This window comes from Pezoporus flaviventris, unplaced genomic scaffold (genome assembly GCF_033815535.1).
Source record: "Pezoporus flaviventris isolate CSIRO_AGI_PZ_B2104156 unplaced genomic scaffold, CSIRO_AGI_Pfla_v1 ptg000030l, whole genome shotgun sequence".
Taxonomy (NCBI): Eukaryota; Metazoa; Chordata; class Aves; order Psittaciformes; family Psittacidae; genus Pezoporus; species Pezoporus flaviventris.
Window position 1 is genome coordinate 2,693,876 of NW_026892578.1, and position 25,405 is coordinate 2,719,280.

General features: G+C 38.9%; 1 protein-coding gene across 2 annotated transcripts in view; it reads left to right on the forward strand.

Moving 5' to 3' along the window:
• The window catches only part of MGAT4A (alpha-1,3-mannosyl-glycoprotein 4-beta-N-acetylglucosaminyltransferase A), an 80,006-nt gene that overhangs the window by 16,546 nt on the left and 38,055 nt on the right, over window positions 1–25,405 (forward strand). For both annotated transcript variants that reach the window (XM_061459704.1, XM_061459706.1), the window contains 3 exons: window positions 15,228–15,395; window positions 17,904–18,044; window positions 21,738–21,871. In XM_061459704.1, the coding sequence (XP_061315688.1) occupies window positions 15,228–15,395; window positions 17,904–18,044; window positions 21,738–21,871 (443 nt within the window). The remainder of the gene's footprint in view (window positions 1–15,227; window positions 15,396–17,903; window positions 18,045–21,737; window positions 21,872–25,405) is intronic.

Sequence of the window (25,405 nt, forward strand, 5' to 3'; positions counted from 1 at the left end):
TTGTTAGAGGAAGGATCAATATGAAAGTTATAAATCCACTCAGAAACCTTATCCCATTTAAAATACAAATGGAACCACATTTCCCTGTGGCACTGTCGCATCACAAGCTAATGTTCAATAATATTGATTAAGGGTAGTGTAATGGGAAAATAATTAAAAATATGTAGTTAACACAGTGATTTGGGGAAGTTAAACCAACATAGAATTTTCTGCACTGAGTATTTTGGAGTCTGTGAACTTCTCACCAAAATAAAATATTTAGCTTCTTACACCATGTGACCAATTCCAGTGGCCATAGTTTGTTCTAACTAGAAACCAAGTAGTGCCTTCTCTAGCCTTGTGGAAACACATTTGTTGCTGCTTCTAGACCATTCTTTTTCTCTTTACAGTTTTGTTTGCCATGATTGATATTCTGATCTATTAAAGTATATTGTTTGTTCTAGAATTTGCATATGACATAAAGATGCCTGTTCATCCTGTGCCCCTTGATTTATTTCTTTTTTAACTTATTTTTATTCATAGGGAAGTTGTCTGTGAAATGATGACAAAACAAATACGATACATAGAGAACATGCTAGAGTTGAGATTAAACTAGGTTCAGATGTTCAGCTAGTGTTCAGTTTTGAATTGGTGTAACGCTGTAATTACAGGCTTGAGATGCACCAGTGCTCACAGCTGCATCATGATTAGCACGGTAGTCATCACAGTATCACAGTATGCTAGAGATTGGAAGGGACCTCAAAAGATCATCTAGTCCAATCCCCCTGCCGGAGCAGGAACACCTAGATAATGTTACACAGGAATGTGTCCAGGCGGGTTTTGAATGTCTCCAGGGAAGGAGACTCCACAACCTCCCTGGGCAGCCTGTTCCAGTGTTCCGTCACCCTCACTGAGAAGAAGTTTCTTCTCAAGTTTAAGTGGAGCCTCTTGTGTTCCAGTTTGTACCCATTACCCCTTGTCCTATCATTGTTTGCCACTGAGTAGAGCCTGGCTCCATCCTCGTGACACTCCCCCTTTATATATTTATATACACTAATAAGGTCACCCCTCAGTCTCCTCTTCTCTAAACTATAGAGACCCAGCTCCCTTAGTCTTTCCTCATAAGGGAGATGCTCCACTCCCTTAATCATCTTAGTTGCCCTGCGCTGGACTCTCTCCAGCAGCTCCCTGTCCTTCTTGAACTGAGGGGCCCAGAACTGGACACAATATTCCAGATGCGGTCTCACCAGGGCAGAGTAGAGGGGAAGGAGGACCTCTCACGACCTACTAACCAACCCCCTTCTAATACACCCCAGGATGACATTGGCCTTCTTGGCCACAAGGGCACAGTGTTGGCTCATGGTCATCCTGTCGTCCACTAGGACCCCCAGGTCCCTCTCCCCTACACTGCTCTCTAACAGGTCGTTCCCCAACCTATACTGGAACCTGGGGTTGTTCCTGCCCAGATGCAGGACTCTACACTTTCCCTTGTTATATTTCATCAAGTTATTCCCTGCCCAACTCTCCAGCCTGTCCAGGTCTCGCTGGATGGCAGCACAGCCTTCTGGTGTGTCAGCCACTCCTCCCAGCTTAGTGTCATCAGCAAACTTGCTGACAGTACACTCAATTCCCTCATCTAAATCATTGATGAATATATTAAATAATACTGGTCCCAGTACTGACCCTTGAGGCACTCCACTAGTTACAGGCCTCCAACTAGACTCAGCCCCATAGACTACAACCCTCTGGCTTCTCTCCTTCAGCCAGTTCACAGTCCACCTCACTACCTGATCATCCAGTCCACACTTCCTCAATTTAGCTGTGAGGATGCATTGGGAGACTGTGTCAAATGCTTTGCTGAAGTCAAGGTAGACCACATCCACCGCTCTGCCATCATCCATCCACCGTGTTATTTCATCTCTAAACCATACGTGAATCTGTCGTTTGGAGTTTTTTGTTTTGTGTTTTTTTCCAAATGCAGACCTATCTGTGTGTTCTAATGTTCCTTCTGACTAGGAAGCTTGAATGATTACCAGGTTGATTAGAAAAACTAGTTTACTGTTTGTGCACCCTCATTTGGAAGAGAAACACTTTCAATAGGAATGCTTTTACTGTGAGCTTTTATGGAAATTTGTTTTCTCATTCAAATCCCTTTTCCAGTTTTAACTTGCCAAATCACTACAAGGAGAGCAGACAAGGAAAGTCTGCTTTCATGAATTCTGTTACAGCAAAGAACATGATTTTAGTAAATTGAATTGGAAGTTCAGTGGGTTATAAAAAGGCAGTGTGCAGAGAAATATTTAATTAAATAAAAAAAAAAAACAAGCAACCCAACCAAACACACCCCACATCCGCCCCCAAACATACAGAAAAATCCCAATCCAAACAAACTGACCTCACCCCCCCAAAAAAAAAACCCAACAGTAAAACGTAAACCACAACCAGTAAACTCCAGACCACTAACTAGCATGGATATTTGGGTTTGCTAGCTTGAATAGGTATATGTGCTTGTTTATAGAAAGTTGTTGAAAATGTCTGATTGAGGTCTGAGGAGAAAAATGAGATGTCATGGAAGACTTGTAGCCAAATTCACTGTGAGGGGTTGAATTACAGATTTGCTGATGGTGTAAACAAATCTATTTCAGGTGAAGGGGTTCATTCTTGGTCTCTTTTATCTAATGTGAGAGAGTTATGTTTTACCAGGGTTAGGTGTTGGTGTTATTTTTAATGTTGAAATTATGATATGATGCAGAGATACTGATCTTTACATTGTGAAGCCACGCTCTGCTAGGATCAGCATAAGCAGTTATGGCTTCTTTCATATGTCATGCTAGAAATTGGTCTACTTAGCTATTATGTAGTTTTAAGAAGATATTCTCATTTATTAGTAGCATTAAAGTGTATGTATACACACTCATAAACTAAATGGTGGAAGCAGACATACTACGTGGATGCAACATGGATGCTTAATGCACACATTTCTTCAGAAATGTAGAATGGATTGTTTTATTTTAATATGTTAAAAAATGCAATGGAAATGCTTTCTTTCAGCATATGTCCTCCAGCCCTTCACTGTTGCCAAGAATGCAGGCTAGATATTGACCTAACCTATATCTTTAAAGTGTGTTTCAGTGTTACAATTGTAATGCTTGCCTAAACTGGAGCTTTGTGCTTGCTTGAGCAGTAGATTTTCTGCATAAGATTTTGGTCAGAGTTGTAGCTTGGTTTATTAATTGGTAGTTTTCTTGAAAAAAATAATGGTGACATAATGATCTTTGTAAAAGCTGTCACTGGAAATTGGGTTCCTGTTTTTGAGGCAATACTGTGATGATGTTGTTAACCACTTCCTAGTTTCTTTTGTGCTGTTGTATACTTTGAGTCTCATGCAAGACAAGTGAAAAATATCAAAGTGGAGGGTTTCAGTGAAGGTTGTTGGAAGGTAATTTTTTCTGACACTGTGAAGAATTAATGCCCAAATTACACAACTTCAATGGTTTGCATACCCACCTGAGCTCTTCTTTTATTAATTTCTTAAGCTGAACTTTGTGCTATGTATGCCTACAATAAAAGTTGTATTAATTTTCCTTGTACAGCTTTGTTTTTTGGGAATAGAATCTATGAAGCTTTTATTTATTCCTCAGTGTTTCTGTTCAGGCCCAGAGATGTGTTAAACGCTGATTGCTTATTGTGGAACTGATTTAGCATACGATTTCAGTGACCTTTTTATATCACTTTGCCTTTAAAGAAGAAACGGCAGCACAGTTGACAGTGCTTCTTAGCACTGGGAATAAAATAAAACCCAAATAGCTGGAACCTAAAAAACCTTGAGGATTACATTCAACCACAGAGTCTTGGGTGGTGTTGTTTACTAGGCAAAGAAGTGTGAATGCTAGTTAATGGTCAAATTGGGACAAATAAATTGCAAATGTGATATTTTCTTAGGTGTCTCCGTTGTTTTTTTGTTTTTGGTTTTTTTTTTGTTTGTTTTTGGTTTTGTTTTGTTTTCAATTACCATAGCTTGCTGGTTTTTGTTTTAAAAGAAGACCTTCAACACAAGTGCTGCTAATAACTCACACAAATCATGTGTTTAATTATCCTTATTGTCTGAAGCCAGTGCACAGACAAGAACACCATATGCTTCTGTTGACTTGACCTCCTTAGTTGTGAGTGTCTGGATTTTCTGGTGTATTATTCCATTTATTCCTTGTGTCCGAAGGAACACTCAAACCCTCTGTCAGCCCTCATCAGTGGAGATTAGAGAGTAGTGTCATCTGTTTTCTAACATGCGACGTGTCATAGTGTCACAGTTTTATAACTGTAGATTTTTTTAAATTGTGACCTTTCTGTGTGGAACAATTCCAGTAGAGAGGCAAAGGTGAGCAATTGTGTCTGGAGACGTTTGGAACTGTTCCTGACTATTAAAATACCCCTTAAGTCAGTTGTCACAATTCTGGTTTGGTTTCTTTGGCTTTCTGATTGCTTAGGATTGTTTTTCCTCTGGGAAAATATTTTATTCTGTAGCTTTTTAGGAAAAAACAAAACCAAACCAAAACAACCCAAAGCTACCTGATTTACTACTTTGTGCTTCTATTTTGATTGGTGAGCTGTAGCATTTTTAGCTATAGATATAAAAAAGGGGGTGGGGAGGGAAGTGGGCTCTCAGAGTCTGTGTTTTGTACTCCCTTTTTTCTGCTTGCTTTGTGCAGGGGGTTTAATTTTTCAAAAGAATGATTACAAGTAAAATTGATTCTGAAGTTTACATTTCAAAATAGGAAGGTTTTACCAGTTGGTATTACAAAGGATCATATTCAGATTGCTTTAAAAATTTTAGTGAGAACAACTTTAACTCCTGCTGCAAAGGAATGTTTAAACAGAAGTATCTGGACTGAGATTGGATCAGGCACTGAAGGTTTCAAAGCAAACACTTCAGACTTGTGCTAATGCGTTAGGATTGGAAAGAACAAAAAACATTATTTGTTTATACAGATCCTTGCCATGCAAAATGTGAACAAGTTGCAATGAAAAATTAAGTAATTATAATTATTGAGTTTTTGGTGGGGTTTTTTATTAATAAAGTTTGGAAAACCTGCAGAACCTTAAACCCAAGCTGTTCTTCACAGTGAAAGCTGCTTGAATAAGCAGTTTTCATAATACTTTTAGTCCTAATAAGTACATTTCTATGTGCAAAACAAGGGCAATAAACAGTAATTCTACGGGATTGTATTGGTAGATTGAAATACCGGATTGCTGAAATGACCTGTCAATTTGAGTAACAAGATCAGGGATAAACGAATGATTTGCCTGCTTGTTTTCCTGAATCTTGATACAAGCCCTTTTTTGTTTGTTTCATGAAGCAGGAAATTTTTTGTCATGATTAGTAGGATCTATTTTTGTACATAAATCATCTACGTTACTTTACTGTCTTTAATTCCACAGAATAATAAACTTGCAAAACAATCACATATTCTCCAATCCCTTCAAAATAATAAAACAGTGTTACGAATACGCATAGCTAAAAAGGCCCACAGGATCCAGTGTTCAATGAGGACTGATTTAATATGACCTTGAGCTGTTTTCTTAAGAGCTTTTATTTATAGCATCTGTTGTTAGCATTTACAGTATACTGCATTATTCTGTATTTGCATGGCTGATTACTTTTCTGCTTCAGATTGTAAAACTCATCATAACTTGCTTATAAAAGGTTTTGATTTCACTTAAGAGCAAGGAAGCTAATTAGCTTATGTTGAGTAGTCATCCATGGTAATATGTTGTAACATTTCAAGGACACCATCTATCAGCTTTTAGGCAGTTTTGATACAAAATCAGAATCTGATTTGTAAGCACAATTGAGATCTGATTTTGGGGGGCAAAGTTTGTTAACACCTTCTTTAGTCTTCGCTGTTTGGCACTGCTGATTATAAATATGATTTGTGCTTATGTAGAGATACTGACACTTGATCATTACCTCAGCTTGTTACTATGTTTTGCTGTTTTTGTAAGCCTGAATGTCATGGGTGGATTCTGGAACATCCTTATTATCTCTCTTGTGTAGACAGAGCTTTTTGGCCATTCCTGTGTGATCGGTTTGACAATTCTTTTATTTACCTCTCAGGTGGATGTTTGAGAATTCAGTGCTCAGTTTGTGCCTTGTGAGTATCTTCTGAGCTCTGGAGTCACTTACAAGGGGTGATGGAGGCAATGTTTGTATTTCCTCAGTAAATGCCACTATGTATTTCTTGTCTGCACATCTTTACATCGGATGATTGTACAGTGCAGTGAGAGCAGGATGTCATATCACAGTATTGGGTAATTGTATTTACAGTTATATTTTGCAAAACATGCAAAAGAGGAACTCTAGCCTTTGTCAAAAAGAGTGTCAAGTTTTAAGATGAAATTGAAAATTACTGAAGTGCGAATGTACTATGAATCCCTTTTGATTTATTAGAGGTATTCAGGTGTGTAGTTTGTTGTTTGTTTTGCTTTTTTTTTGACTGACACTGGAAATAATTTAGTTTGCCACGTTTCAGCATAGCAGGATTTAAATTTAAAAGGATATCTGTGCAGGACAAAGATGACTTTGATCAGGTGAAACTACAATTATGATAGCTTGTGTGGGACTTGGGTATTCTGGATCAAGCATAGTCTAAAAAATACGTGTTGCATACGCCTCTGTGAGAGTGAAGTGCAGGTCAGTACAGGTATTGTCATGACTTACTGGATATTTCTGTACTTGGTATCACAGTTTCATGGATCACATAAAGCATCTGAACTGATTTCAGGGGAAGTGCAGGACTTACTCTTTTACTTTAAATAGCTGAAAAAAGAAAAATGCCATGGCAGACTGAACTTGCTTGCACATTGATGAATCCCAAACTCATTGAAGAGTAATCTGCTTTTGCTGCATCCACGGACTATATAAAATGCTCTCTGTCCATTAAGATCTCTATTTTGTATCAACCTGTAAATTAATCAACATCCTTAATGCAAGTGTAATGAATTAATACATGAAGTTTGTTACTGTCTCTGACTCTTTAGCATGATGTTTGGGGTTTTTATAATGGGAGTAAATGAGTTGTGGAATAGCCAGTCACAGAAGTACCTGAATTGGCACTTACTACAGTATATTCTCACAGATTCAAACGTTTATTTAATGTTATTTAGATAACTCTTCAACCGTGTATACAGAAAAATGAGACATTTGCAATGGAACCTTTAACTTGTAGACTTGTAGTGCAGTTTGCTTCAGCTGAAGCTTTTTTGCTTTTAGAGAAGGTGCAGGCTGTGAAGGTTTTGAGTGGGGGTCTAAGGACAGAAAGAGCCCTGGGGTTGAAAGAAGAAAACTGAAAGGGTTGTCACTGAGGTGGGCTGTAAACATAACTGTTACATTGGTGGACTTAGTACTGTTGCAAGTGAGACACTGTTCATTTGAATAATGATTTGAATATCCCCCTTTTGATACAGGAAAGGTCCTGCTGCATCAGGTATCTGTTCCTGCTTTTACCAGTTTTGCTAATATTTGTGTGCAGTGCTGGGTTGCCAACCAAAGCCTTTTGTGTATCAGACTCAGTCAGTTTTTCCTGTTCCTGTTTAATGAACAAAGGGGGGTGAGAGGCTTTGACAGTTCAGTTGGGTAGGCGCAGGAAATAAAAAATCAGGCCTATAAAGCAGTGAAGCTAAGCCCTCTGTCCTTTTCTTGCTGCCTTTTTTGAGTGCCAAGTCTGTGTCTGGTTACCTTTTTCTCTGTGTGGCAGATCCGTCACTGAGGGTATCTAGCTGATTTGTGAGCTGGAGGAAGACTCAACTGCCTGCTATTGATATAGGAAGGCTGTAAAGCTTTTTCTAATCTTGTTGCCTGATGCATCTGCCTTTGGAGACAGCCAGTGGTAGCACCATAGAGCTCTTGGTAAATTATAGCTTGTTTGTTTTTCTCTCTTTTTGCCTTTTTTTTTTTTCTTTCCCTCTCCCCTCCCCAGTACAGCCACTTTAGTTTGGGATTTCTATTTCCAGTTGTGGAAATGGCCTGTGATTTAACATATTTCTGAACCTGCTTGATTGATAAGATAAATAACAGCTTGCAAAACTTTCATACTGCTTTTTGTGTTGTTGATGGTGCTTCTTTTAGCAGACAGTAAAAGGCTTTCCTTGAGGGAGAATGGCAATACTGAGAATGGCTGAAATATTCCTGTCGTTTGTAAAGGTTCTTAACTAAATTCTGTTTTCTTTTAACCTCCTTCGCCACACCCCTGCAAAAGCCCCAAACCAAACAACCTCCAACCCCCCCCCGCAACCCCCAACCCCCCCTGTCATCACCCCCCACTCCCTCCCCCCCCCCCCCCCCAAAAATAAAAGGGAGAAGGGATGGGGCATATTGCACAGCAGCCACAGATTTTTATTGCTGGTTTTTTCTGTAGATAGCAGGTTTTTACTGGAGCCACAGGCTATCATTGTATGGCTGTTGCAGGCTACGTGGGGTAAGAAACCGTTGCAGATTGCAGAAATGCAGAAAAACTTCCCTTTTTAGATGGTGTCTGGCCCTTTGCCCACTGTTTGGACCATTTCTTGAGAGGCATCTATGGAGGGTCACAAGCATCTCTGATTCTGTAGTGCCTGTACCTCCTTTCCCTGGTGCACTACTAATAAAAATAGATACGTATGTGTATCATCTAGATACATGTTCAACTCCATATTCTGTGTTTTAAGATTAATAGCAACACATGCACATATATATGGGTTTCAAAAGTGCACTTGCGGTTGAAGACGAGGTGCTTAGGTTTTCTTTGATACTGACCCAGCTCTGTTTCCTTTGTAGATGGTTTATGGTGAAACTTCAAATAGTCAGAGGCAGGAGAATTTTGCTGATTCTACAGATGTTTGCACTCCACTCAGTTTAAAAGTGCACCCAAAGTAATTTCCTTGCATAGTTTTCATACTAGAATAGACTATTTCAGTTGGAAGGGACCTATGGCTATTGTTTAGTCCAACCACCTCACCAATTCAAAGCTGATGAAAAGGTAAAGCATGTTATTAAGGGCATTCTCCAAATGCCTCTGAAATAGTGACATGCTTGGGGCATTGAAAATTTCATTTTCCTAAAAATGTAATATGAGCAAAATAACCTAAGAGCTTTGATACTTTTTAGTAAAGCTGAATACCCATAGAATTGCTTTGGTTGTGTTTCCAGAATGTGTTTGCCATTTTGTTGTTCAGAATGTGTTTCATTTAGAATTATGATACAGCAAGCGTTCTGCAGTATAGGTAATTTACTTCCAAGTCTTGACTTCTTTTGCCGTTTTAGTTGAGCTAAATTAATCTGCAAAATACTTTCATAGATTCAAGCTACAGCACATTTTCTGTTCCTTTGATGCCCTTTTTGTCCCAAGGAAAAGCTCCTTGTTCTTAAAAGTCATGAGCTGAGGTACATAAACAGATAAGACTAGTAGTAGACAACCTCAAACTATGAAACTATGTGGAGATGTTGAGAAGCTCCGTGTTGAGCTGAGCAACTGGGCATCTGGTTTAAAACTTTGCTTTATTAGCTGTCTAAATTTGGAACAAAAATCAAATGATGTAATCAAGACTGTGGCTAAGAGGAGAATGGACAGGATTTGTAACTTAGGCAAGTGGTGTCTTTTGGGAATGTCTTTTTAACAGCTGCTTAGTAGAAGAACCATAAATAACACGGAGAAGGAAGAGTAGGCTGAGTGCTGAGACTCCATCTCTGGTCAAAACTCTGCAAACCTTTGCAGTTTGATTTGAATTTTGAATTCTAGAAACACTGCACCAGCTATCAAGTGAGCTTGTCTAAATTCCAGGTTCTGCCTATTTAGGAGAACATTTTGCAACAAGGTGAATAAAGTTGAGATAACAAATTACTGAGTGAGTTGACATAGTGTTAACTTTCCAAGAATTACATAGCATGAAGCCAGCTAAAATATTTAGGTTTCAGCTTCTGGAGTTTAGTTGAAACTACCAGAGTTTGAGGGAGAGCAATGAAGAATGAATGCTTTCAGTTCTTAAGTCACTTCTTAACAAGGCATTTTTATTTGAAATGTCAGGGCTAGTTATTTTTATTTGATCTTTTTGGCTTCCAGAGCAAAGTATGGAAAAGCATCACCTTCTCATTTCAATGTAAAATAGTATATTAAATAAAAATGACTGCTGAAGCTATTGGAGACCAGATGAGTTTGGTATTGGCTACAGCTGCTGTTAGATGGATGTTAGGTATGTTTGGGATTCTTCCATCAGCTGTATAAGGCAAATAACTTGCTGTTTGAATTCCTCCTGTTTTTTTAAACTACTTTGGATTTCAGTATATGAAGAAAAGTCATTGGTAATATTGTAGAAACAGAAACTTTTTCATGATGATGACCACTGATCTCTGTGACTGCTTCCTTTATAGTGTTTTAGGCTCAGCATTTTTCTTTTTACTAGAACAGCAATGGAAAAAAATGGTTTGCTTTTTGACAGGAGATCAGTTCGATTTCTTTAGGGTTTAGAGAACCCCCTGAACAATAAAACACTAACTGGTCAAGTATGTTTTGAAAATATTTGCTGTACTACTGACTTTTTTTTGTATATACAATGCTTACGAGTCAGCTTGTCATAGAATATCTCAGTTGAAAGGAGCCTGCAACAATCATCCAGTCCAGCTGTTTGCCCAATTCAGGGCTGACCAAAAGGTAAAGCATGCTATTAAGAGCACTCTCCAAATACCTCTTAAACACTGACCGTCTTGGGGCACTGACCACCTCCAGGAAGCCTGTTTCAGTTTTTGACCACCCTCCTGGTGGAGAAATGCTTCCTAATGCCCAGCCTGAACCTCCCCTGGTGCAGCTTTGAACCATTCCTATGTGTCCTGTCACTGGATACCAGGGAGAAGAGCTCAGCACCTCCCTCTTCTTATCCCCTCTTCAGGAAGCTGTAGAGAGCAGTGAGGTTGCCCCTCAGCCTTCTTTTCTGTAAACTAGACAAACACAGAGTCCTCACCACTCCTCATAGGACATTCCCTCCAGCCCTTTTACCAGCTTTCTCTTTCTCTGAATGTATTCAAGGACCTTCATATCCTTCTTCAATTGTAGTGCCCAGAACTGCACATGGTCCTTAAGGTGAGGCCACACTGACACTGAACAGCAGGACAATCACCTCTTCACTAGCTGGTGATGCTGTATTTGATGCATCCCAGGGTGCAGTTTCCCCTCCTGGCTGCCAGGGCATACTGCTGACTCCTGTAGAGACCAGGACCTCCAGATCCCTTTCTGCAGGGCTGCTCTCCTGGCACTTTTCTCCCAGTTTGTACTCGTGCCCAGTGTCACTCTGCCCTAGGTGCAGAATCTGACATTTATTCCTGTTAAATTTCATACTACTGAAGATTGGCCAATGCTCTAGTCTATCTAGATTCCTCTGCAAGACATCTTGTCCCTCAAAAGAGGGACACTTTGGTATCATCAGCAAACTTGCTAATGGTGCATCCAACTCCTGCATCCAGATCTTTGACAAAAATATTGAACAGAAGTGGCCCTAGAGTTGAACCCTGAGGAATGAGGCTGGGAACCTGTCACCAGCCAGATGTAGCTCCATTCACTACAACCCTTTGGGCTCTGCCCTTCAGCCAGTTCTTCAACCAGTCACCATAATCCTGCTCATCCCACAGTGGGGCAGCTTGTCCCAGAGGATGCTGTAAGGGACTGTATGAAAAGCTTCACTAAAATAAAAAAATATGCATCCATCACCACCCTTCATCTGCAGGTGATCTTATCATAGAAGGATATCAAATTAGTTAAACAAGACTTTCTCTTTGTGAACCCATGTTGACTGTGCCTGATGACTGCGTTGTTCTTTAAATGCCTTTCGGTAGTACCTACTATAATCTCCATAATTTTTCCGGGAACTGAGCTTAGACTAACCTCAGGCTTGTAATTTCCTATGTCTTCTTTCGCACCCTTTTTGTAATTGGAATAACATTGACTAGATTTTAGTCAGTGAGGACCAACCCAGATTCCCAAGATAGTAATGATCAAGAGGGGTTCTGCCATAATATCCTTTGGCTCCTTCAATACTCTGGGATGAATCTTATCAGGCCCCATGGACTTGAAAACATTGAGATGATACAGCTGGTTCCTTACAATTTAAGTGTCTAGAAGTGGAAAGTCATTGCTCCCATACTCGTGCCCTCCAACTCGGGGTGCTGGTCAGCCCAAGATCTGTCAGAAAAAAAAACATTGACTATCTCTGCTTTATTGTTGTCCCTAGTAGTCAGGTGACCATAACCAACAAGTATCAGTCCTGTATGTTCTTTAGACCTCCTTTTGCCATTAATGGACTTAACAAAGTCCTTTTTGTTGTCAGATTCAGCACTGTCCAGTTTCAGTTCTAACTGAGCTTTGGCCTTTCATCATGCATACACATTTCAGAAAGACTGCCTTGAATTTCTGGAGAAATTTTTACAGTCACTTGCAAATTTTGATTCCTTTTGAGGAAAAAAGTGAAATTTAAATTATAAATTGGACTTCTGTGTAATATAATAACATGTTTTCCACAAAAAGTCCTAATTCTTTGATGAAAATATTTAGCTTTCAAATTATTTCATATATTGGAGAGGGGGAAAAAAAGCAAATATAGAATTTGAGCTAATTCAAGGTTTAAATGAAAATAGATATTTAAATTTAATCTTGATGGCTCATTCCTAAGTCCTAAGGAATAAAAAACTCTGGAAAACTAAATCAGAGTATTTATAAACTCCTGATGCCTTAAGGGACACTTTTCTAAAGTCTGGGACAGGTGGTGACTACTATTGGTGGTACTGTGAGAACCTTCATCCACCAGTTCCCTCAAGACCCACAAATACATCTCATCAGGTCCCATGGAACCTTCAGGTGACTTAGATGTTTTTATGCATTGTCATCTTCTACAGCAGGCAGTTTTTCTTTCTCCGTGCTCCTGCCTTTGCCTTCTGCAACTTGGGAAGTGTGCCTGGAGCTCTTGCAGATAAAGATTGAGGCAAAGAAGTCATTGAATTCTTCAGCCTTCTGCATGTTCTGGGTAACCATGTGTCCCATTTCCTTCTAGAAACAGTCCACATTTTCCCTAGTCTTCCTTTTATCACCAGCATATCTTATAGAGGCTTATATTCCTCCCTATCCTTGCTTCCACCCTCCATAGGCTTCCTTTTTCTGTTGGAGTTTGTCCAGGAGCTCCTTGTTTGTTCACACAGGCTTCCTGCTGATTTTTGCCTGACTTCCTGTTTGTCAGGATCTGTTGCTCCTGAGCTTGGGGGAGGTGATCCTTGAACATTAACCAGCTTTCTTGGGCCCCTCTTCCCTCCAGGGCTTTATCCCATATAACTCTATGAAGCAGATCCCTGAAGAGGCTGAAGTCTGGTCTCCTGAATTGCAGGGTAGTGAGCTTGCTGTGCACGCTCCTTGCTGCCCTAAGGATCTTGAAATCCAGCATGGCCACTGCAGCCAAAGCAAGCTTCACATTCCGCACAAGCCACTCCTTGTAGGTGAGAACAGGGTCCATCACAGCCCCTCTCTTCATTTGATCTAATGTCACTTGGAGAAGGAAGCTCTCCTTGATGTGCTGGGATCTGAATCACACGTTTCATAGGGTTCTCACCATTTTCCCAGGAGAAGTACAGACCCAGCCACAGACAAGTTTAGCCTTTTTGAAGTAGGAAGAACAGTGCTGGTTTGTCTGCTATCCTGTACCATGAAGAAAGACAGGAAGGGAGACTGGATGCTACAGGCTGCTTCTGAGGGTATCCACTGCTGTAGAAACTCTTAATAAAACCTTTGGTAGCTCACCTGTTCTTCCCTGTTTAGGCAGAAATTAAGATAGATCTATATAACCTGCCATCACTCATTCATTTTTGTGAGGAAATATTCATGTACTTGAGTGTGGTGTCTACAGTAATACAACTATGTATTTGCTTAGCTGTTAAAATTCTTTGTAACCTTACTGTGACCAGTAGACATGGTTCCAAGCAATCTTTGATTTCTTTGGGTTATCACTGGCAAGAATGAATGACCTTCAGGCCAGAAACTGGAACATTTTCCTGGCCTTCTTAATACTGCTGACTAAAGCACCAAGTCCTGCTTCAAATAGCAGTCTGGATTCAGCCTTCAGTGTATAGTGTGCCTAGCTCCGTACTGTGGGCCAGCATTTGTGTTCTGGGTTTGTTGGCACAGAAGCAATAACCATTTGGTTTTAATGAAAAAAGGAAAATAAGCTGGCATGGGAAATGTTTTTAAGAGGTAGTGAACTATGTTTTTGTTTTTCTGTCTTCAAAACAGAGGGCATTTAGCTAATTATGTTTTCTAAACATAATCACAACAGTATATCCCAATGACAAAAAAGAGAATAGATGTAAATTGAAAGAAGTTGGAGGAAATGCAGCATTATTAACAGCAGAAATTTGACTATAATTCCTTTTTTACTTCAGTGTAGCAACAGGAAGATTCAAATTGCTTGCAAAACTTCTGCTTCCCTACCGTTGCAGTACTAAAAGGCTAGTAATGGATAGGTAAATATCAGAAGAGAGATGTCACAGGATGACAACTGGGTGGTTAGAGTATTGATTACAAGGTGTGAAATCATTTGAGATACTTCAGTCTGTATCTGTAGATTGGCTGAAGCAGAGTGAGGATGGTGAGCAAGGGATCTGAGAAAATGACCATGGTGTTTCCTTCTCCCTTTTGGTCTCCTTTCAAAATATATATGTATGCATTTACATTAGCAGGATTTTGATCAAAATTTTGTTCTTGCATGCACTGACAATATCATTAGTGTAAACTTGGGTCTGAATTGGTATGTCTGAAATACTGCTAAATTGCACTCATTCTCTCAAAGTATTCAAAGGGAGCTTTCAGAAGGTATGACTCATGCTTTTGTATGGTACCACTCCTCTTCTGCTGCTCAAAAGAAGTGGCTTGTGGGCATCTGTTCCATGAAAGGATGCAGAATTGTCTTGTGGTGCTGAGTAATGGGGACTCAAAGGTTGCCCCTATCTGAGGCTACAGTGAGGACCATACTGTGCTCAGTGCCTGCTTTGTATTCCTGTCTAGTGCAGCTCACTCTTCCCTCCGTAGGCTGTGTAAATGCTAAGGTGCTTCACTCAGGTGTGATTGTGCTGGGCTGTGCTCTTGGTTGGATTTCAGATGCTGTATAGCTAAGCCATCTCTGAACTTTGTTGGATCTGTCTTTAGGTGTTTGTTTCCAAAAATAACCAGGATCATCTTTTTTCTCTCTAGAAAAGTTGATTGCATATCAACGGGAATTTCATGCTTTGAAGGAACGTCTTCGTATAGCTGAGCATCGCACTCTGCAACGCTCTTCTGAGCTGAATGCTATCTTGGAACAGTTCAGGCGTGCAGTAGCTGAAACAAATGGGAGTAAGAATGCAATGAATAATTTTTCAGGTACATACTGTGATTGAGCTATTTTTAATAACTCTGCAATACCAGTATCTCTTCCTACTACTGTAGAATAAGAAATCAATACTTAGAAAGCCAAATGAAACCATTCAGCAATACGAATAAAGAGTATGCAATGTGCTGTATTATGTGGGGATTCTTTTAGGGTTTTGTTTTTTCCAATTTCTATTCTTAATGATCTGCCTACTCGTCATTTTTATGACTTTAGGGACTGAATACTTATTCCACACCTAGCTCCCAAAGTTTGGAACTTGTAGTTACTTATTTAGTGTACTAAATATATTTTGACAATAATTTACATTACTTTTAAATAGAGCTTGAGGGGAAAGGTGAGCAAACAGAAGACATGGATTAACTTGAAGCAATTAGAATATGTTTAAAAGTCAGCTGGAATATGTAAAAACATACAGGTTAAGGTATTGGTTATGATTTGTAAAATACACATGTAATGTCCTATTTTAATAACTAGTGATTAAATGGTAAACTGTTAATCTTTTACCCTTTTTGGAGGTTGATGCTCAAGTTTACTGAGACCTGTGTTTGACAATATTAGAGAATACCTTTGCACTACTCACCAGATTATTGAAGTTAACTTTTAAAATCACACTATTACTGCTATAGTCACTCTAATTTTTCTAGATGGATAAATGAATAACAAACAAATACAAGCTTTCTGGCAAGAGGTCTGATTTGTAGGTTGCAGAAATTTCACTGTATTTGCTTAATGAGGAATATAAACCCAGAGAGTTTTGCAAATAAAAAAACCTGGATCAGTTTTTTTGAATCTACTTCCATTTGCGCTGTGGGTTGCTATTTTGTATGGATTTTTAATTTTATTTTTTTGTTCTGTCTGACACTGATCAACTGTCCAGCCTGATCCCCGTAGTTCCCTGGATCTCCAAGAATGGTGTGGGTAAAGAGTACATTTAGCATAGTCTGTGTGTTTTTTACTGTTAAAGCGAACAGTCATAGAGGAGGTCAAGTTGTTTTGATACTGGATTTATGATTTATTACCACATTAATCTCTAAAAATGATTTAGTATGCTTTTAGACGTTATAGTTACAGGGAGTTATTCTCTTCTATGCAACTGAAGTTACTGATTCACATTTTTAATATTCTACTATGTCTGGATCCCAGCTGGAATATCCTTTTTTCTCCATGTGGAGCCATGATGGGAAGTCAGCTGAAGTCTGAGTTCCTCAGCTTTTGTACTCAGAACTTAATATTAGTTTGTTTTTTTTTCTTTTAAATTAAGTTTAATGTACTTAAGTATACATATTACTATGTGATATTTGCTATCTTTGAAGCTGAAAAAATTCCTTTATGTAGATGGTTACTCATTCATAAAAAGCTGTCATACTTTGACAGAATTTTTAATCCAGGTTTTGCAGTTGATGCTAAAGGAAATGGGTAACAGGAAAAGTAAAACGTAGCTGTATTAGAATCTATAAAAATAAGCATCTCTACTTATGGCATCTATTTACAAAGCTTTTTTTCAAGATTTTTAATGGTTAGAAATTTACTTTAACTCATATCTAAATATTAATAAAGCCCCAAATGAACCAAATGAAACTCCACAACAAAACCCTTCTATCTTTGTAGAAGCTACACTCAGAATCTGAGAGGAATGACATTTATAACATTACTTTTCTCACTTCTTCACAATTCAGTTTTATCTTGGAAACCTTGGGTACAGTTTTTTACTTAACTTGATATTATAAAGTCCATAAGTTTTGAAAGTTCCATATGCTATCATATTTGTCGTTTGAAATAGGAGTCATTTTCACACTTGATGTAAGAAAATCAACACGTACAGCAGGGGAATTTAAAAACTGTTATTTGCAACTTTGAGAGCCACCTGGACATCCTGTGAGGCAGTTACTTGAGAAAGAGTGAGAATTATTTTAAGTACTCTAATGGACTAAATTAATTTCACGTTAGGATTTATTTTATCACAGAAACACTCAAAATCTCAATTGTATATTTAATGCTATTTTTGTTTTGTTATCTGTATGTGCAGTGTATTCCAATATGTATTTGTAGCTCTGAAAAATTATCTGCAGTAGCATCACTACATGGTGATGTGCTCTGTAAGCGTAAGTAAAAATTTATCTAGGTAAGTAAGACTCCCATTTTGATTCATTTTGGGGTAAAAAACCTTGAACCAAACCAGAAAAACCCCAAACAATGAAACCTGTAACTAAATGGAGCATTCTTTACTTCTGTGATTACACACTAAGTCTTACATGATCGGGTAAGTATTAACTATATTTGTAGCAAGGTTATTTGGTGCAAAATAATCTCAGCTGTTGTTTATTAAAAAATAAAAGAGGAAAATACTTCCTTTGTAAAAGAAATATAATGCCTCAGTAAAATGTATCATTTGTTCTGTTTTTCAGTCAGGGCCAAGTTTGGAATTTTGGATGATTTACCACTGCATAAAATTTCATATTATTTGTTTTCTGCATCACTGATTTTATGTATGTTTGCAGATGAGACGCTGAAATTGTTAAAAGAGCTAACAAGTAGAAAATCTCTTCAAGTGCCAAATATCTATTACCATTTGCCTCATTTGTTGAAAAATGAAGGAAGCCTTCAACCTTCTGTGCAGGTTGGCCTTGGAAGGACAGGAGGTATGCTGATAAGATGTTTATTTTATGTTTGATATCTGGAGGACTTTCTAGTTTTAGTAATGTAATTTCCTGCATTCCTTGGTAGATCAAGGACATCTCATTTCACTTGTGTGATATTGATATCTCTTAGAATTCACACTGAATCCAAGATGAAAGGAGTTTGACTTCACTTTATTTTTTGCATAATCTCAGTCACAGCTCATGCCATGTTAAGGTGCACATTAAGAAGCATTTAGTTTGGATGTAAAAAGGAGTAAAAAGGAACAAAGCTCAGGCATTACAGATTCTGAACTGCTAATGGACATATCCCTTTGGCTTTTCAGATTTGTGGGGCAATCATGCATGGATATAATTATTTTGGAGTTGATGTTTCTGGTTTTTTGAACAATGTATAGCTTAGAGTTGGGAGAACTAGGATAATCCAATATAATTGCATTGATAAAATGTGGACCTTCACTGAAGGGGATTAAAAAATCAGTGTTGTGCTGCAGTACTGCTAATCTACCCCCCGCCTTTTCCTTTTGTTTCACCTAATGTTCACAAATTCTGAGCCTTGATTATTAGAATAGCTCCATTGAATCCCGCTTATGGAGCTCTATAAGATCGTATAAAGCCCAACCAATACCTCAAAGCATAGGTGTGTGTGACTAAGCTTGAAGGCCCCACTAATGAATCCTTGTTTCTGTTTGTACCATTTGACTTGAAGGGTTCATGTTATTGTCCACTAGATCCTTCTCTTTTCTTTCCCCCCTCCTTGCTTTTGAAGGAAGCATTAATTACTTCTGGCCTGTAATTTTATTCATTACTTCAGTACATTTGCTTGGTCCTTCTTTTAACAGAAGGCATGCCTGTGTGACAAATGTGTGGGTTTCAAGCTACAGGGTTATTTTTCTGACACTGTTTATTTCAATCTTGTTATTCAGGAAGGAAGAGACATATTCCTTTATTGTTTTAAGTGAAGCCTGTATTGTATCCTACTGGGAATATATGACAGAAGTTTGAAATTGTAAAATAGAAATTGGAATGAGGTTTATTAAAAAGAGGGAGGAAATTCTGAGTTAAAAGTTATTTTCTCACTTTCCCCTTTCCCAGTCACTGTGTTTTTTGAGTGTTTGTTTTAAAAATTCAGAGCTTGCTAATGTGTAGTTGCTAGGTGAGCCAGGCTCTGTAAGGAAGGATAAACAACACTTTAAATAGTTGTTTGGGTTTATATATTCATGATGTGGTAAATTATTTCACATAAATGGCTCAGAATGCTGGTGCTGACTTAATGAAGTCTGGTTTATCCTTTCACTGTATTCCTGCTGCTCTCTGCTGTGTCATATTAGGTAGTCAGTCCTGGCTATGGGGTAGGGTACAGAAGAAAGACTGTGGGAAATTTAAGGAACATGGAAGTTAAATGGGCAGCTGAAAGGTAGTGTTAATATTGTTGTAGCAGGGGCCAGATTGTTTTGCATTCGAGGTGCTTTTAACAGGGATAAGAGATTTCAGTGAGGAACTTCTGGATGATCCTGATGACCTGGACTTGTTTTTCTAGAAGAACCCAAACTAGGTGCAAGGAAAGTAAGAGTTTTTCACTGGTGTCATTTTAAAAGAAGACCTCTGAGAAGTTAAATACTTGAATAGTGAAGAATAGTTATGCCAGTTTGAAAACAAAGCTAAGTTGGAGAGTTTAATCACTGTTAGTCTTGGTGCACCTTATCTGATTGATATGATGGTTGTTCATTGTTACCTATTTTGTGGCAAGGTTTTGGTAGTGCGGGGAGTATGGTGTGGCTTCTATGAGAAGCTGCTAGAAGGTTTCCCTGTGTCTAATGGAGCCAATGCCAGCTGCCTCCAAGACTGACCCACTGCTGGCCAAGGCCAAGCTCATCAGCAATGGTGGTAGCACCTCTGAGATAACGTTTAAGAAAGGAGAAAAAGTTACAGCACAGGAGCAACTACAGCCAGAGAGAGGAGTGAGAATACAAGAGAACAACAGCCCCGCAAACTCCAAGGTCAGTGCAGAAGGAGGGCAGGAAGCACTCCAGGTGCCACAGCAGAGATTCACAGGCTGGGCAGAGAAGAAATTCAGAGCAGCCCTGCGGAGAAGGACTTGGGGGTGTTGGTTGATGAGAAAATGAACATGGGCCGGCAGCGTGTGCTCGCAGCCCAGAAAGCCAACCGTATCCTGGGCTGCATCAAAAGGAGCGTGACCAGCAGGTCGAAGGAGGTGATCCTGCCCCTCTACTCTGCTCTTGTGAGACCTCACCTGGAGTATTGTGTGCAGTTCTGGTGTCCTCAACATAAAAAGGACATGGAACTGTTGGAACAAGTCCAGAGAAGGGCCACGAGGATGATCAGGGGACTGGAGCATCTCCCGTATGAAGATAGGCTGAGGAAGTTGGGGTTGTGCATCCTGGAGAAGAGAAGGCTACGTGGAGACCTCATAGCAGCCTTCCAGTATCTGAAGGGGGCCTATAGGGATGCTGGAGAGGGACTCTTCATTAGAGACTGTAGTGATAGGACAAGGGGTAATGGATTAAAACTTAAACAGGGGAAGTTTAGATTGGATACAAGGAGTGGTGAGGCACTGGAATGGGTTGCCCAGGGAGGCTGTGAATGCTCCATCCCTGGCAGTGTTCAAGACCAGGTTGGACGAGGCCTTGGGTGATATGATTTAGCGTGAGGTGCCCCTGCCCCCGGCAGGGGGGTTGGAACTAGATCATCTTAAGGTCCTTTCCAACCCTAATTATTATGATTCTCTGATTTTGCTGCAGCCCATGGTGCTGCCCATGGTGAGGCAGGCTGTGCCCCTGCACCCCATGGAGGTCCATGGTGGAGCAGATGTCCACCTGCAGCCCATGGGGGACCTCACACTGGAGGAGGTGGATGCTCAAAGGAGGCTGTGACCCCATGGAAAGCCCAGGCTGGAGCAGGCTCCTGGCACAGGACCTATGACCCAAAGAGAGGTGCCCAGTACTGCAGTACTTGTGACCCTGTGGGCACCCATGCTGGAACGGTCTGCTCCTGAGGGACTGCACCCTATGGAAGGGACCAATGCTGGAGCACGCGGGGGATGTGAAGAGTCCTCCCCTGAGGAGGAAGGAGCATCAGACAACATGTAATGAACTGACCACAACCCTTTTCCCCATCCCCCTGAACTGCTGGGGAGGAGGACGTGAAGAATTTGGGAGTGAAATTTAGCCTGGGAAGAAAGGAGGAGTGAGGGGAAAGTGTTCTAATATATAGGGTTTATTTCTTGTTATCCTACTCTGATTTGATTGGTAATAAATTACATTAATTTTCCCAAGTCAAGTCTGTTTTTCCTGTGATGGGACCTGGTGAGTGGTCTCTTCCTGTCTTTACCTTGACCTTCAAGCCTTTCGTTATACTTTTTCTCCTCTCTTCAGCTGAGGAGGAGAGTAATAGAGCAGCTTTGGTGAGCACCTGGTGTTCAGCCAGGGTCAATCCACTGCAAGTATACAATAATCTGGCATGTCTAGGATTACTTTCTTTTTGTTTGCTGTGTTTTCTCTAAGTGTTGGTGACGATTATGTTAATCATGCTCCTGATGATTAGTGGTATATTTTTAAACTCTTTTTAATTACTGTTATCTCCATCTATTAACTCTGCATTTCTTAAGCAGTGCTTCATTACTAGGTAAGATTTTTTCAATCACTGAAAGTACATTTCTGGTTTGTTTGATTTCAGTTTCCATTGTAATGGGAATACCTACAGTGAAAAGAAAAGTCAAGTCTTACCTTACAGAAACTCTCCATTCCCTTATTGATAAGCTGTCCCCTGAAGAAAAACTGGACTGTGTTATGGTTGTCTTTATAGGAGAGGTAATCACTTAAATATTTTATGCGATTTCTTTACCTGCCTTTATAATTACAACACTCCTTTCAACAGTTAATGAGGTTCTAGTTTTTCTTCAAGATGTAGACAGATGACTCATTCCATAAAAAGGAGACTGCCTCAGTCTTGTATTTCTGATGGAAACAACCCTGAAGAGCCCAGATTTGTCTGTTTATCACGGGAATAGTGGACATAGAATCAGTGGACTGGTTATTTCTGTTTATGGATAGTGACAGACATATGCTAATTACCTTATCTTTCAACATCAAAATAATGGCTAAGTGACTCTGCTGTCATAGGGAGGATTCTTCCCGTTTTCTTCGTACTACTGCTCAGTCCTTCGTCACGTGAGTGCTGCAGTTTGAGATATTAGACACAGATTCTTACTGGGTTTATTTTCTGGAGAGTGTGGATATTTTAAGTCCAGGCTTTTTTCACAGACTAATTCAAACAGTGTTCAGTTGGACTGGCTGGTCAGTTTGGCTCTGATTTAGTGGAAAACAAATCTAGGAAAATGACAGAGTGCTTTCAGAAATAATTCTGAATGTTGACTGCTGGGAATTGCGTGTACTTATTTTGGTCTGTATGTTTTTCTTAGAAATCTGACTTGGAGAGTGGGAAATATGTATATATGTTTGTCCATCATCCACCTAATCATATAGTGCTCTACTGAAACATTGTTCTGTGAGGCCCATAGATGAAAATTCGAATCCTCTACTTATTACTGAAAACAATTTTAATCCTGTGAGCCAGTGTCTATTCAGGGATGAATCAGTGAAAAAATAGATAGGCATTTTAATAATTCTGGTTGTATTATCAGCACATTCTAAAGCTTTCCTTGAAAAGTTGGCAGAATTTTTAGCTGTACCTGAGGACTGATTCTTACGGTGTTCTGATGTAAATTGTTCTGCTTTCTCTTTCTTGACAGTCAGTCATAAACTTGTCTGTCTGGATAGGTCCTGCTTTTCTGCAGCAAATGCTATTAAAACTTTTATATGGAGTATCAGGAGAATTATGCAGAATATCAAGAGAACAGAATTCATTACAAATTACTGGAATACTGAGTTTTTCATCACTCTATTAGTTGGAGTAATTTTATGGCCTTTTATGTAGCTTCATTTTCAAGGTTTAAAACTGAAGTTTCATTTTGTTTTGCTTAAGTAGGTTTGAGCTGTAAAGACTCTGTGTTATCACTGGACTCTGTCTTCTACAAAACTTAGAAGTGTCCCAAATTGCACAAGATTTCTTGTTGCTTTAGGCAAGCCATATTGTTATACCCTGGTTTTCCATAGCTAAATAACTTTCTTCCTTTGAGGTGGTGTGAAATTCTCTTTCATCTTGGGAATGATTCTACAACATTCACCATAAAGGAAGTGAACATTTTAGCATGGGAGCCATGGCTTTCGTGCCTAAGGAGAACTGTTGGGATACCATTACCCTCTGTTACCGCTGTCTTTGAGAGCAGCATTATGTGCCTACTCGCATCTGATATGGGCACCACAGCCATGAATGTCTGGGGAAATTTGAAGAACCTAAGTTTAAATTTTTGTCCTGGTATAATCATTCCTTAGATTTCCATTTCTTTTTCTTTACTCCATCCAATTTTATGTCTTTTCTGCTTTACTATTTCTTTGACCATGTTTCTGTTTTCTGAAGTTCAATATCTTATTGTTTGATTTGTAATTGCTAGAGGGAACTTTTTCAGTGATTAATAAGGAACAGTAAATACTTCAACTATGCTGTGATTTTTCTGAGTTATGCTGTATATTTCAGCTTCCTTCTGCAAGATGAAAAGTGTAGGTTTATTAAGCAATTTCTCTGGCTAGTTGAAGGAAGGCCTATTTCCTTAAACAAAAGGAAGGGCTTTAGCTTTTAAAATCGCTTTGTCTGTGGGGTTTCCTACCCTAAAATATGTTAGACTATTGCTGTCATTAACTTGTGTGCATTGATGAAAGCTTATTTAATAATACACTAGAGCTTGGACCAGCTATGCTTGTATCAAAAAGGATAGCAAAAGTTTCTGAAAAAAATATGGCTGCTGCTCAACTTCTGTGCAGTTTAAGTAGAGCAAGAAATGGTCATAGTGTGAGGTTAGGTAATTTTGCTAATAAGCTTTAAATTATTATCTTGCTTTGTCTATAGCTTGTAGCAACAAAAAAAAAGCACAGGACTTTACAAAATTGTTTTTACCAGAGAATTATGTGAAAAATGGTATTTTAAAAGGATTTTCGTATTTTCTTGCTGACTTTATTTGTGAAATCAAGTTGACAGTCTTTAAGAAGCATTGCTGGGAGCTGTAGTCATGGGCTGTAATCTCTTTGAACTAAGCACCCTAGAAAACTCTTCTAATATTGTTAGTTTTTTTAGCAGTTCAGTCTCACTCCTTTCTTGTAAATTTGACTTTTTTACTAGAAAACAAGTTGAAAATTAAAGCTAATGGCCTTCTGCAAACAGCATGAACAGTGTAAACAGATGAGCTAGTAAATATAGATGCATTATGGTTGCTAAATAGAGATCTGCGTATTCATTTACTGCATGGATATTTCTCAGTAATGTAATTATACACAGTAAATTTCCATACTGGAAGTTCAAGGAATTCTAAAATATCTCAGCTGATGTGATATCTAATCATCAGTTTAAATAATTACTAGAATTGCTTGACAGTAAGCTGCAATTGTCACAGTAACTGACATATGTCTGTTCTCCAATTTGTTAAAATAACTTTATTGCAGAATAATTTGTAGGTATTCATTAGGATGACTAATAAATAGGCATGATTCGGTGTATAGTTAATCTTTTTTACTGCTCTTCACTATGTAGCTAGTACATGGGCTCATCAGATAACTTGTAACAAACAATTTAAATCTCATTAACCTTCTCTGTATGAGAGCTTGCTATCAGAAAAAAAAACCACTATAGGCTCTATTATGAAGTCCAGATTAAAATTGTCATCTAGTATTTTTATTTAATGAAGTTTGTAATTAACATGGGAAACAAGGTTTTGAAGTATCATCATAGTGGAACAACAGACATACATACACACACATTACTGAACATGAGAGAAATAAGAATACTTTTCTGATATCTTTTTTTCTCCTGTGGGGAATCTCATTTACCATGAAGAAAATTCATCTCAGACATATTCTAAATATATCACAAATTATTGTCAGTCCACTTCATTAATCAGTGACTGCACTTAGTGCAGTCTTTTGTATAAACAGTAATCAGTGTATAATGGAAAGACTACGAGCCCTTGATTTGGCAAAAAATATTAGAAAGGCAAATAATTTCAGTAAGAATCAGAAGACACTACAGGTATGAAAAAGTGTTTTGCTAATTCTCTACACTACTAATTACATCTGACTGTAGGGAGTGGTTGCCCAGCTATTTGTTCTTGGAGCACTAGGCCTTATGTTACACTTTCTTGCATACTGCTTATTCAGATCTTACTCTAGTGCTTCATGTGTGTACAGTTCACTTAGGCTAGAAAAGCTTGCATATCTTAATTATCTTTTACTGTC